Genomic DNA, 14,591 nt, shown 5'->3' on the forward strand with positions numbered 1-14,591 from the left:
CAAAAGTTAAATGGCATATGGCCATGGGTGTGTCAAGGCAAGTTTATTTATATAGCACATTTCATCCAATATAGACTCAGCGTCCTCAGGTGTGGACGGCAGGGGGCGGTCTAGAGGGAGCATAGTGAGAAACATGCTCAGAATCCACATTAACTGAGAAAAGTTCCTGTATTTACATTAGGCTTAGGGCAGGTAGAGAGGCTCCCGGGGGCCCAAAAGGTTGCAGATCCGTAGCCAATAGCAACGGCTCTGTTTGCTCGCTCACCAGGGGGTTAAAGGTCATTCACTAATATGTTAGCAAAGATGGCAAACCCACAAACACACAGGACAAAGCTGAAACAAAGCTGGCTGTCTGGCAGGGAAGTGGATTCCCCGCGAACAGGCAGTGTTTGCCCGAGTGAAAGACAGACAGGAGACCGTCGGAGATTGGGAAGGAGAACATGAATCTCAATGAGGCATTTACTTATTTCATCACTTCTCTTGTCAGTTGATCCACAAACAGTATAATAATTATCCAAAGAGATATTTTTTCAGGGGCAAGGAAATTACCTTTATTGAAATGTTTGAAGAGGTTAAGATAAAAAAAAAATAAAAAAAAGTTCTTAATTTGGAACTTAAATATCAGCATTGTTAAAAAATAAATAAGCCTACACATAAAAACATATCTTAAATACTTGGGAGATTTTGATGAGCACATATTTTGTGTAGCAACATAAAGAATATATTTGCCATCATATATACTGTAAAACTGTTAACTTAGCTGCAGCAAGTACCCACTATATTTACAAGGGAGATGGTAGAATTTATTCGTAATACGTTGACATTTGGTTACAATAATTGTATAAACGAATATACTTTTTAATTATAATAATCACATTAAATTATCGGCTGATATCAGTTAATGTAACATTCATGCATGGTTCAAAAAGTGGTGACCTATGTACACGTGTTAATAAATATCAACAGTATTAAAACAAAAAAACAATTTCCAATTTTAGTCTTCATTAACACTGTACGCATCCTCTCAACAGGAAAGTTGAGTTTATTGTAGTTTACTTGTTCCAACAATGAGGCGGCTATTGGTGATTGCCTCCCCCAAAAACTGTTCCAATAGGGATGTCGACTTTGCTCCACAACATTCAACTGTTCTTCCTCAATAGTTTGGGAATAGGCTGTGCTTCTAATTTGTCAGTTGGGACAGAGAGGAGTTTTAATGGTGAACATGTTGCGATGTTGTGTAGCCCTTGTTTTATCTGCTGGTGTCAATGAAAGCCGTCAAAAGATTCTTACTGCTGAAGCTGAAATATTTACAAACAAAAGATACCATGTCAAACATCAGAATTGGAGTTTATACAAAAAAATGTGAAGACTATAACGGACAGACCTCATGCATGAAACATGTTTTTTATATTTCTGGACAATTTTACTCGCTTATCAATGATTCAATGTTTTTCAACACAGACCTCTATGGAAAAAAACTCAATAAATTAGGTTAAAACTAATTTCCTCACTGTACACCTGGATATTATTTAAAAAAAGATTAAGAGATAATTCAAAATTATTCAACTATGCCTTAGCGTTACAATTAAATACGAAACCTGGCTGGGCATAGAGCCATGTGCATTACAATGGCTAATGCCAAATTGAAGTGTGTAGGGGTTGCCTAGGAGACTGCGCCCCTCAGACGCTGCTGCCTCCAGGTGAGACCCATGTCCTCATAGTTTGAACTATAGCCAATCAGGGGGCGCTAGTTCAAGGGCCCGTTTTAACCCACCTTGAACGCAATCAAAAGCCACAAGCCAGAGGGTTTGTTAAAAAAAGCAAACGGGTCTTTTTATTGCAAGTCTATGGATTTTTAGATCACAGGCTTGGAAGTGGAAACAAAAGGACACAAAATAGAGCCGAATAACTGTCTTAAAGTCACCAGGCGTGTGGGTAGTATTGTTTGATGACAGTGGTCTAAACATAAACAAACTAACACTTAGCTTAGCTACCGAGCTCCCTGTTGGGGAGCAAAGGACTCTATTCAATACCGTGTTTCATTAAGTTCTCACAAACTAAATCAAGCAACAACAAAAAAAACAATATATTTACAATCCTAAATATAAAAGAGAAATCCAAATTTAACAAAAAACGGCAATGATAAAATGCATCAATCCGAAGACAAAAAAAACAAAAACATTCCTAACATCTGCATTTCCAGCTAACTTTCAGACCCTTGATCTTTAGCAGGAGAGATCTTATCACATAGGTTTCTTCTATTTAAAAACATGCTTTTTTTTAAAAGTTGCGGGAAAACTATAGTTATAAAAATTTACAACAGAAATAAAAAATGAAATAAAAACGGATGTGGATAGAGGATGCGTTGAAACAATGGTGTACAGTAGATAACATTGCAGCCCCCACAGAGGCCTTTATATTCTCCTCCATCTCCCCCTGCCCTTCCCCTGTTCTGATGTGGAATGTTGTCGCTCCGGATTGTTTAAGTCATTGCAGTCAGTTGGTTGGTGGGGCTTTTAAAATGTGGGTTCTAGTAAAGAAAAATTTAACGGGAAAAAAACAACAAAAAGAGCTTGTGGATGTTCCGTGGCTAGTGGTTGGTCCGCCGGGCCACCAGTGCTCTAGAACACAGTCTCTCAGTAGTAGCCGGGCTGGTACTGCTGACTCCATGGCTTCTGGTTCCAGAACTGCGTTAGAACACATGAGCGATTAGAAGAGACCCACGCACAGTTGACATTTACATGTATTCTTGGGACCTTGCAATTTGGTCTTTAAAATAAAATGAGCATGTTCTTATTAACACAATATTTCAAGTCATTTCCCTTCGCACTCCTAATTATGTCAAATAAATTGACGTCAAAAAGACACTAGAGAAATGGTTAGTCATTCAGTGAAGGAGGAACTCACCCCTTGCTGCCAGCTCTGGTTGAAGGCCTGGGCCTTGTCCATGCCAAAGTTTCCGTTCCTGTTGTTTCCACCAAAGTTCCCGCTATTCCTGTTGTTCCCGCCAAAGTTGCCGCCACCGTTCTTGTTGCCGAAGTTACCACGGTTACCGCCGCTGCCACCGCCGCCACCGCCGCCGCCCCTCTGCTGGAACTGAAACACAAGGCGGGCGAGAAAATATTAAAACCCAGCAATGGCAAATAACCGTTTGATTTGCCTCCAGGAAATACACGCACACATTCTTATTAATAACTAAAATAAAGGTTAGTATATAACAGCATCTCCAGACAAGTTTGGTCTGTTTTAAGAGACTGCGCCGAATCATTAAGGGAGACCCACCTGTCCGAAGTTTCCACGGCTTCCACCGCCGCCACGGCTACTGTTGCCGCCGCCCCCTCGGCCCATGTTGCCCCCCCGGTTCATCGGGCCGCCCCTGTTCATGGACCCGCCCCGGGGGCCCAAGCTGCCGCCCCTCATGGGGCCTCCCCTTGGAGAGCCGCCCAGGCTGGGCATGAGCCCGCCTCCGCCGCCGCCACGGTTGTAGTTGCCCCGGTTGGGGTACCCTCCCCGGAAGGCCGGAGGGGGCAGGAACCCGCGTGGGGGCCGGTTGAAGCCGCCCCGGGGGCCGGGTGCTGGAGACGGGAGGAAGAATGATGAATTAATAAACGTAGAGATCTCTTGTTTACACTCGTGTGGTTACCTCCGCAGCTTTGTACTAAACTATCAAAAAAGAACAGTACAAAATAAAGATTATTTTATCTGAATTGTCCTTCCCCCTTAATGTTGCTGAAACAGTTATTTAGGAACCGAACAGCGACCGTCGGTGAAAGTTATCCTGTTGGCGACCTGATGACCGTCCGGCGCTACAGAGAGAGCATGGACAGCTTGGGTAGGTCGCCTGATAATTAGAACCCAGTTGGCGTTTGCCTTCTTACGGAATTGTACTGCAGTATTTGCTATATAAATGTATATACATGTACACGATTTCATAACATCTGCAGTTACAACTTTACCCACATGGGGTTCTAAATGCGATCCCCTTGTTACCTGGAAACAGCAGTACAGGATTTCTGGCAAAATATTGAGAAAGACTCGCGTCATGTCCGTTTAGTTAGCAACTCCTTAAATCACAGTGAACCTCGTCCCGGACAGACCGGCGCTCCGCTCACCTCCTCTGAAGTTGCCCCTGTTCTGGAAGCTCCCGCGGCCCCGCTGACCGGGGCCCCCGCGCTGCCCGGGGCCTCCGCCGCCGCGGCTGAACTGGTTCTTGTTCCCCCGCGTGCCGCCGCGCAGGCCACCGCCGCCCCTCTTGGGGGGCATGCCCCCCTGGTTGGGCCTCTTCTCGGCGGGCAGCGCCGTCTTGCTCTCCTCGCGGTACTGCTCCAGCAGCTTGGCCGCCTCCTCCTTCTCCAGCTCGCCGAACGTCACCCCGCAGAAGCTCTCGCCCTCCTCGGGCAGGGAGAAGAACCCTGGGGGGGGCAGGGGTGTTACTGGGAGCCCGTTGGCAGGGTATGGTAGGTTTCATGTCAACACGTTTATTTATGGCCGCTTAGAAGCAAGTACATATTTGTGTAGAGTAACATTTCATATCTGAAAAAAGATGGGAAATATAAACCTTGATACATTTTAATACAGGCTCAGAACTGCCACATGCTTCTAATACGAAGTGGCCAAGCCTCCATGTTGTCATACATGTTTAGGTCCATCTCTACCTGTATCCAGTATATCTGCAGTTTAAGTGTAATGTCACTGTGGACCTGGTTGCGTTGTACCTTTCATCTTGAGCAGGGCGTGCTCGGGAACCTCCTTGCCGTCACTCTCCGCCTTCTTCTGGGCCCTCTGCTTGTACTCCTCGTCTGAAGGGCACACCACCACCGCCTTGCGCTGGAAGCCAGCGAACAGACACATCTTCCTCTTCTGGCCCGGGGCAGACAGGTTGGTCTGCAGGGAGGATGGAGAGGGGAAAGGACAGGTAAGGACACAACCAAGTGATATTTGATCTAAATGTACTTTTGGCGATTTTGCATCATTCACCATATAGTTCCAATTTGTAATCATGGATTAATATGGTACTTTTATTTATTTATCTAAGAAGCAGCCAACGAATGCATTTAATAGTGATATGAAACAGAAATGCCAAATATTTCCATTGCGGTGCTATAAGCAGCAAATATACATTTACTTTTAAAAATGAATAACTTATGATTTCCTGTTTACTACCAATGGTTAATAAACTCACGTGGTCCAGGATATAGTTCCTCTTCTTACGAGCGGCGATCTCAATGAACTTCCCCAGGAAGAGGGGAGCGCGCTGGGAGATGGCCGTCAGCTTGGTGGTGTCCTTGGACTGCCTCTTCAGACTGTTGATCTGCATCACGTACCAACAGGATATTACTCAGTATGGCGGGATCTAAACTATTTGTGTATCGACGGAAATGCCTGCGAGTGCTAGGCTACGCTAGTGATCCCCGAGCTAGTGGGTGAGGAATTAGAAGCCCATGAGATGTAAGGTCATGACTAGCCCAAAGAGTATGTGGCTCAACTAGAGCAGCAAGGCATTTGCACTGGCAGGGGTTAGAGTTTGATTCCCCACTGGGGTCCACCAATGCAGAAGCAATGAACTCGTAGAAAATAGATTTAAATTTTCAATGTCAACAATGATAAATACAGGTCAAGTTCAAATGACGGTGCTTTAGATAAAGTGTGTTACATTTACTATTTGGCTCATTTAGTAATGAGAAGTTATCCTTTCCCTTAATGTTGCAGAAACAGTCATTTACAGACTGAACAGCGACCGTCGGTGAAAGTTATCATGTTGGCATCCTGTTGACCGCCCGACGCTACCAAAACAAGCAGGGGCGGCTTCGATGGGTGCCCGAGATTCAGATGGGAAATCCTAACCCACGATGGGAATTGCTTGTGTCCCAAAGTCACACACACACTTAATATTAAATGAATGCAGAAATGACCGATGTAATTTCTAAAATACAGAAAGTCTACATAATAGACTACAACAGGGGAACATTATTCTATGCCACTATGTGTTGTGATAGGAAGAGGTGGGCAGAGGAACAGAATGACTGACCATCATCTTGTCCACAATGGTGTCACTGCCCAGGATGTAGTATTTTCCAGGGCTCTCCTGCACGTGGTTCTTGACCCATGTGGTCTTCCCTGAGCCGGGCAGCCCAACCATCACGATCATCTGGAACACATCGCGGGGGGGGGGGGGGGGGGGGGGGGGGGGGGGGGGGGGGGGAAACACGTCAGAAAACACATTTTAATGTCTCGGCCAATGAGATGCAGCCGGATAGGATAGTTCATTATTTGCATCTTCTCCAAGAAATTCTAATAAACATTAACAGTTGGTATGGTTTTCTTTACACATGAATAAAAAGTTCAGCCTGTGACGGTTTCCCCGAACTTAAGTCAGAGTTAATAATGTATAAATAAAAAAAACAGTTAAGTGCATGGATTTTGGCGGGGAAATACAAAAATCACATAAGGACTAAATAACCAACAGCTTCCGCTAACAAGTCCCACACCCGTTGACCCTGGTCTCCCCGGAACCCTTTACATCAAGACACTTGTATCGCCGTGGTTACCTCGCAGTCGGCCTTGGTGTCGGGCCCCTTGGGGCCGCGGGTGCGCTCCTCGAGGGGAACCTGCTGCAGGAAGGTGTAGCCCTCCACCCTGGGGAAGTAGGGCTCGTCCAACTGGCCGAAGTTGAACTCCACGGCGCAGTTGTGGCAGATGACGTGGGGGAAGAGCGCCTGGCCGGCCAGCGTGTCCTTGGGGACCCGGAAGGCCACCGCCGCCTCACCGCCGTTCTTGGAGAACGACATCTCCACCTCGTCCGCTTCGAAGTCCTGGGCAGGAGAGATCTCGTGTTTACACTCTCGTTTGTGGTTACTTTTTAAAGAGATTCAGCAGACTTCAACTAAAGGTTTGTAAAAATTTAATTAAACAAAATAAAGCTTATTTTTATCCGAATTGTCCTTCCCCTTAATGTTGCTGAAACTATATTAAGGTACGAACACACCAAACGCGTACCCCGCGTATAGACGCGTATAAAATCGGCAATTTTTCCATAGGGAACCATTGGTTTACGCGCGTACGAGCTGCGTAGATGCGTTACATTCGCTAAAGCAACATTATACCCGTATGAGCTGCGTATATATACGCGCGTACGCACCTACGCGCGGAGTTCAAGAAATTTAACTTTTTACGCTCATACACATGACGATTAGCCGCGTTGCCCAATCAGCGTTGAGCTTGACCCGACGTCACTGGCAGAGAGTAGTGACGCTTGCACAGAAGCATACGGCCGACATCTTTCTTTATTCTGGGTGGAAATAGTAACATAGTTACGCCATTAAATGCGTTTATGTAAAAAAAAAATAGCGAGAAATGTGCATTTTACTTTTATAATGTTCGCTCGGTGAATGTGAAGGATGTTTGGTTTGATAGTTATGACGAAGAGGGAACGCTCCGTTCATTTGCATGGACAGAGTCTCTGGTTGCTAAGCAACCTCAACGTCTTGGCGGACTATATCTCTGCTGATCAACACTACGAATACTGGAAACACACCAGACACACCATGTGAAGTTATTTAACCCGATTATTGTTATTTATATCTGAGATTATTTAATCTAACCCGATCCAAGCTCTATCATGCACCCAAACACGGCGGCGTTTGGGTTTCCTTCCTCGGACTCCTAAATCCAGCGCAGCCACAGGCGCGTAGCTGCGTACGTAGGACCATTTTTGACACAAAATGGTCAAGCAACATTTTAGCTGCGTTACGCGAGTAAATCTTACGCGGGTTAAGCGTTTGGTGTGTTCGTACCATTATAGTTAGTTTCAGCAACATTGAACAACATGTTATTTAGGAACCGAACAGCGACCGTCGGTGAAAGTTATCCTGTTGGCGACCTGATGACCGTTCAGCGCTACAGAGAGAGCATGGACAGCTTGGACAGGTTGCCTGATAATTAGAACCCAGTTAGCGTTTGCCTTGTTAAGGACTTTGACTGCAGTGTTTGCTATATAAATATACATGCGTGTATCGCAGTAACAACTTTCACCACATGGGGTGCCAAATGTCAATGCAGTTACCTTATGAACTGGAAACTTCAGAATTTCTGACAATTGCATGTAACAAAAATATTGCTTTGATTATTTTTTCATAAGTCTTAAATCACAGTGAGACCCCAGAGCTTCACAGGCCAGATTTCCCGACACCCCCTCATAAAAGAAAAACGTTATGTACACGGATTTTGGCGGGAAAAGTCCCATTTAAGTCCTGGAGAGGATTTAACTGATTTAGCCAGTCAGCCCTCCAGATGGTGGCTCTAGTGGGCCATGGGGCACACTTCAAGTACTTTAAATTGGGGGAGTTTTGGCTTCTAAAACCCCAAACATGGAATTTGAGCTGATTGCAATAAAACTGAAAGGTTTACCAAAATGTGTGACCGGCCCCTACAGAAATCATTTAAGTTTTGTCTTTCACTTATTTTACGTTGAATCGGCTGTACAATTACACGGGTTGTTTTGTTATGCAGGTATAGCTTTTTTGTGTTCATTTTATCGATTTTGTGCATTCCATTTCATTTTTCTCCACCCTGTAAACCATGACACTGACATGCGTTAGGAGAAATAAAGTAACTTGATGTTGCCATAGTCTTATGCCGTTAATATGGCTTACAGCGTTTGAACTAATAAGAGTTTAGGCTTCTGCCATTTTGTACAATAGCGACCTGAACACAAACTGATGGTTGTTCTTACAATGAGGCAGCAGACGACGTCGTTCTCTTCGTAGGTTTCTCCAAAGTCCTCTGTGACGCAGTTCACCGTCTTCTTGGCCTTCCCAGAGTAGGCGTAGGAATGCTCCTCCTCGCCTGCAGACAAAGGAATAAACTGTTATTAGTTTCTCACTTCTACACAAGAAAATGTAAACACAGCCAGAAACATGGCTAGAATAAATATTGCCCATCATGCAATGCAATGCAATGAGTAATTGCAGCCATTTTACGCAATCTCATCCCCTGCATGACCACTGGAGGGCACTGCTTAACCAATTGCTTTAAATAAGTAATCAATGTTGAAAGGGCAGTAGAAAATGGAGCTAGTAGGCTTTGTATCCATTTTGTTGGGTTACTCATCAAAACAATTCCACAGAAGCAATCATCAATTCTCAAAATTCAGTAGCAACACAACTCTTCATTGAGTATAAAGGAAACCGTAAATCGATTGCACTGTCCACCAACTGATTGAGGAACTCACCCAGCAGCAGACTACCGGTGGCCAGGGACCAGCCAACCTGGACGTCATGGATCTCCATGTTCTTACTGGAGATGTGCTTCACTGGGATCTTCTCTGTGATCTGGGGACCGCAGAACAACCAAACATTAAAAGGTTTGATAATCCAATGACTGCAACAAAACTAAGCTTATTTTTCTTATCTGAAATGTCCTTCCCCCTTAATGTTGCTGAAACAGTTATTTAGGAACCGAACAGCGACCGTCGGCGAAAGTTATCCTGTTGGCGACCTGATGACCGTCCGGCACTACAGAGAGAGCATGGACAGCTTGGATAGGTTGCCTGATAATTAGAACCCCGTTTGCCTTGTTAAGGACTTGGTGCTGCAGCCTTTTCCAGTTCATGCTGCTATTTGGTACTCACTGTGGGAAACTATCAAGCCATTTTTTCATCACTGATTAAAATTTTGATTAAAATAAGCAGATTTCAGCCCATGTTGTCAGCTTCGGCCTCAGAGCCCACAGCACATGGGCGTCGACAGACTCATGTCTCTAGTAGCGGATAAGAGAATGTGTGCTCCTGCCGAGACGTACCTTCATCTCGAAGCAGACCTTCCCAGAGTTCAGGCCGTAGCTGGCACGTCCACCAGACCACAGGTAGGCAAAGCTCTCCATGGTGAGGGACGAGGCGCTGTAGCGGTCCCGGGACACCTTGAAGTGCAGGTCGCAGTTGTCTGGTAAAACAAGGGGAGCCAGGAGTCAGGAAAGGCATAGAGCCAGATCACGAAAGGTTTGGAACCAGATTCATTACACGCCCGGAACTGTGTTCATTACTCAAACTCCAGACACAATCATTGACTTAAAAGAAGATAGGACTATGGAGTAGGCCCTGGCGATTAATCTAATTTTGATAAGCGATTCCAGCGTCAAACGATCACAAAATGATCATAATCGATTAGGGTTAACGCTTTATTTATAAAAAAATATCCTTTATAGAAAGGGCAGAGGAGCTGGATACATATCTGTATATTATTTTAGATTTGAACATTTCATTTATGAACATTTTGTGTACTTTTTTTAAAGGCGAAATTTCAAAGTTTCCAAACACAAAAATGATCATTTAAATAATCGTGCTTTATATTATCCCTTTATTTCCTCCAAATGAAAATATTGATTATCTAGCAGGTATTGCAAAATGGTGGCATATTTTTAAATGCAGACTCAATTGCAGTATGCAGGATTGATACACTGTCGTACTGAATCTGGTTGTCAAAAAAAGGACACGTCAGCGTCCATGAAGACGATTATTACTGAAATCGATGCATAAATTCATCCAAGACATAAGCTAGTTTGCTTCTTAAGCCCAACTGGTACAATGTAATATTTCTTTAAATTCCAACATATTTTAAGTGCCTCTTTGCATCAGTTTACCAGCACTGCAGAAAGATCTACTTTTCATTAGCTGCTTTAACAGGAACACAAGGGGTCATATCATGTACAGCACCAGGAGCACTCACAAGTATCCAGGCAGACTTTAGTGTCATCAAACTCTTCGTCCTCTTCTTCCAGCGGTGGCACAGGGGATTTGAACGAAGCCCTGAAAGCGAGACAAGAGCACAGGCCGTCAGACAGAAAATTCAGGCCAGACAGACGGGCAGACAGGGTCGGCAGTCACACGCAGAGCTTGTGAAGGTGACTTTAGGCTCCACCTGCTGCAGATTAGGATGGCCAGACAAAAAAAAAAACACAACTGGCAAAGGAAAAGTCTGGCAGGGTTGTTTATAGTGGGAAAAATAACAAGAATGGCCCACCGTTGCGGGCCGCACTTACCTTGCAGAGTCCAGCGTAATCAAATCAAAAACCTACAGAGACAGAGCTCAGACAGACAGTCTTCACCTGCCGGGCTCACGGTTGCTAAAAGCCATGAGGAGTCTAGCCCTACCCAAACCACCACGGATTCCCCCTCAATCTTTATCATAAGTTAATGGTTTCCAGATCCATTAAAAAAAAGTCGCCCATAGGGAGAAGCATTTTGGTGTATCCAACTGCTTTTGCTTGAAATTCCTAGTGAGAAGGTCATGGCTACCTCACATTGTCTCGTTACAACAAGTATTGGCACATTTTGCATGCACAAGACAAATGTAACAGGCTAAAAATTGAGCAATGCACATTTTAAAAGCTAAAACTAACACCACAGCTACTTACCAAATCTGTAGCGTTTTAAGAACCCTAGACAAAGCTTACTTAAAGAAGCATATAATGTATTTAGGCTAAAAAGTGCATGTAATGTAGCATAAACTGATGCTCAATAATTCGCTCAATGCCTGTGACCAAAACAGTGATAATGAAAACAAATTAAAAAAGTTTGTGGGTCTGTTGTTAACCAGTGCCCATGACACTCCCTCTAAACACAGGGTTTCAGCAATCTTGTGTCTTTATAAAAGTGCAGTTAACAATTGGGCCAGGTTAGGAGATTTACAGAGCCACGCCTAAACCAGAGTGTGTGGTCCCTTTGGCAGTGCAGCACAAACCCTGTAGAGGTATATGGGTTTGTGGGGAGACACTTGGCAGGCCCTTAAAGTCCCGAAGTTCCATTTGTGACATGGCAGAGAAAGCTAGGGATGGTCAAGAAAAAAAAAGATCCCGCCGCCCGCTTCCATCAAGTAGACCAATGGAGTTAGGATTCTTGGAAGAGTCATTGGGAGCTCCATGATTGGTGTTAATGAACGGGTTGTTGGGTGTTCCGTCTGAAGCATACACACAAGACGTTTGTCGTTTCCTGCGCGTCCAGGGCAAATGAAAAACAAAAAAGTGACTTTTCAAGCACATGCACCCACACGCACAGCCATTCACACATGTCACCTGCGCCGGAGGAGAGAAAGGTGCCTTGTAAATACACACACACAAAATGCTCCCACACACGAGATGAGACAAATATAGCACCTGAACACCGTACAATTGTTAACACAAAAAAACAAAAAGTAAAATACAGATGACAAAATACACCAGTGCGAGAGCGAAACGATGGCGACTCCCGAGTATCGAATTCTTCCGTGGGGCGGTCCAAAAGTTTCCGGAAATGTTTGCTAAATCCTTGTGTACTACTCTGCAGCCGTGGTTTCCCACCCTCCCTCCCATCCCCCACTGTTTTTCCTCTATAAGCAAGAGTGCACTTTCCTCTACTTTCCACTGTGCTCTTGTTTGAGCAGCCTGATTTTTCACCTTGAAGACACAATGGGCTCTTGGAACATTTACGTGTCATGGGAAACAGTACTCAATATTCATTGATGGCTTAAAATGTACTTCTGCTACATAACAGCAGTGTTCTGTTACAGACACAAATGTGAGTGGCAACTGCAACAAAGTCAAATGGTAAGGTTCTATAAAGTAGTCGGGATGGACCCTCAAAACATGTGTGAAATTAAAGTTATCGTTAAAGAAATTCCATTGTAGTATAATACTTCAAAATAATAAGAGGGTTTTTGTTACTGTATGCTACTTGAGTGCATTGGCTCTTAAAGCCAATACATATATTTTATTAAACAAAGCTTTGTATGGCGCTTCGGGAATGCCGAAGGCCATTTTGGCTCTGTCCCATCCTTACCAGCTGTATTTGTTCTCTTCAATAAATTCAAAGTATCCCCTTCCATGTTCCTCCCGGCGTCTCTTAACACCCTTCTTATTCTTCTGATCAGCATTCGTGTCTTTGTCCGCATCCCCTTTGGAAATAAAACAAAGATATAGAATGAGGTGCTCCTTTTTTTGAGAGAAGAGAGGTCGGGCTAGCAGTTGGGTCTCGACCCACGCAGAAGCCCGTGTTAATACTCAATTAATTAATTATGGAGCATCAACTGTTAAGCAAGAGGAGACACCTCATTGTTACAATGAAGACATTCAGAGTCCATAATGAATATAACATTTGTAATGACCAGGTGGTAGTTACTATGTAAACTGGTCGGGGTGAACATAAAGACAACGGTATTTAATGGGATTGGGAACATACGTGTAAAATAAAGATAAGGGACACTGCTGGTCTAAAAGGTTATCTGGTATATTCTTGAGTGTGTGTTTGAATGGGATACGTAAATCATGCATGGGTATATCTGCCTACCTGTGCTGCCCCCCTTTACCCCATCATTTGGCTACCAGCTAATATAGAAAGAAACTAATTTCTTTGATAAAATTGAAAGTCTATCGACACGCCAAGAGGAAATTAAACACGTGCAACACGATACGATTAAACACGACCAATAACCGCAACATCTCCGCGATATTAACTTCAACAATCACATATTCTGAATAAGGTTGTGCTAGCTAGTCGAAACTAGCACAGCACCGTGGACACAAAAGAAATGTAGCTCGCCAGCTAAGTCCGAAGCGTTAGCTGGGAAGCTAACCGCTAACCAAACAGAACCGATACCCGTGGATTTAAAATGAATGGCCAACTCCACCATCCTAGTTCTCCAATAACGACCGAGCTCGCCACCAACTCTTAACTTTATCCGTTTATCGTAAGAGTCCGAATAAACCGATCATTTGTTTGCTAAATGATCGATACTAAGACCGCGGAATAGCAAGGATTTGTAGCTACGGGCTAGGCTAGGCTAATGAGGTCACGGCGGCTAGCTCAACATTCAATCACTTCAGCCCACCACCGACTCAATCGGCAAAACCGACACCCAGCCACGGAGCCATCCAACACGTTCAAACACAGCCCAGAAGACTCACCCTCAGCAGCCTGGTCTCCGGGCTCACCGTCCTCTGCGTCGATTTTCTCCATGTCGTCCACATCAGCCTTGAGCATGGGGTCCATCTCCTCCTCCTCGTCTTCCTCTTCGCCCTCGCCCATTTCGTCGTCCTCGGCAGCAACGGCGGCGCCCTCAGCGCCATCTCCATTTGCCGCTTCTTCGACTTCTTCGGCCTCGGCTTGCTCTTCTTCTCCCTCGGCCTCGTTGGCCTCCATGCTTTCTTCGACAAGGCTTTCTGCCTCACCGTCACCGGCCTCTTCTTCCCCCATGCCTTCTTGGTCAGTGGCCTGGGCGAAGCCCTCGTCTGTGGGCGCGGGTTCGTCCCCGGCCAGGGCCTCCTCATCCAGCGCGGCCTGCAGGCGGTCCATGAGCTCGGCCTTCAGGCCCTTGTCCGACAGCTGACGCTTCTTCAGCTCGTCCTTCAGCTCGTTTACTTTCAGCTTCTTCACGTTAATCGAACTCATGTTGACGGTGTATTATGGAATACTTTAAATTAAATAAAAAAACAAGAGTTACGACAACAAATAATTCACGGGCGCTTTTGTAAGCGGATGTAATCTCAAACTGCGCCAAATGGCACCCGCGTTGCTAGCCCTTTTCACCGGCGAAATGAGCTCAGAGCAGTGGCGGCGAGTGTGG

At 44.9% G+C, this 14,591-nt stretch overlaps 1 protein-coding gene and 3 non-coding genes across 4 annotated transcripts; all 4 read right to left on the bottom strand.

Annotated features, from left to right (window-relative positions):
• Nucleotides 1–781: 781 nt before the first annotated feature.
• On the bottom strand, nucleotides 782–14,589 carry hnrnpub (heterogeneous nuclear ribonucleoprotein Ub). The gene is made up of 14 exons (XM_060042183.1): nucleotides 13,933–14,589; nucleotides 12,809–12,923; nucleotides 10,722–10,801; nucleotides 9,799–9,938; nucleotides 9,230–9,329; nucleotides 8,732–8,844; nucleotides 6,549–6,812; nucleotides 6,029–6,148; nucleotides 5,183–5,311; nucleotides 4,716–4,884; nucleotides 4,113–4,412; nucleotides 3,283–3,575; nucleotides 2,908–3,096; nucleotides 782–2,687 (listed from the first exon to the last, which is right to left on the bottom strand). Exons 1-14 carry the CDS (start codon nucleotides 14,414–14,416, stop codon nucleotides 2,637–2,639), a joined length of 2,547 nt encoding a protein of 848 aa, XP_059898166.1. The 5' UTR covers nucleotides 14,417–14,589; the 3' UTR covers nucleotides 782–2,636.
• On the bottom strand, nucleotides 3,706–3,843 carry LOC132450500 (small nucleolar RNA SNORA16B/SNORA16A family). The gene has a single exon (XR_009523879.1). It is a non-coding gene; the product is annotated as a small nucleolar RNA SNORA16B/SNORA16A family (small nucleolar RNA).
• On the bottom strand, nucleotides 5,684–5,822 carry LOC132450498 (small nucleolar RNA SNORA16B/SNORA16A family). The gene has a single exon (XR_009523878.1). It is a non-coding gene; the product is annotated as a small nucleolar RNA SNORA16B/SNORA16A family (small nucleolar RNA).
• LOC132450501 (small nucleolar RNA SNORA16B/SNORA16A family) lies at nucleotides 9,412–9,551 on the bottom strand. Its single transcript, XR_009523880.1, has one exon. It is a non-coding gene; the product is annotated as a small nucleolar RNA SNORA16B/SNORA16A family (small nucleolar RNA).
• Nucleotides 14,590–14,591: the final 2 nt, after the last annotated feature.

This window comes from Gadus macrocephalus, chromosome 21 (genome assembly GCF_031168955.1).
Source record: "Gadus macrocephalus chromosome 21, ASM3116895v1".
In the NCBI taxonomy this organism is placed as follows: domain Eukaryota; kingdom Metazoa; phylum Chordata; class Actinopteri; order Gadiformes; family Gadidae; genus Gadus; species Gadus macrocephalus.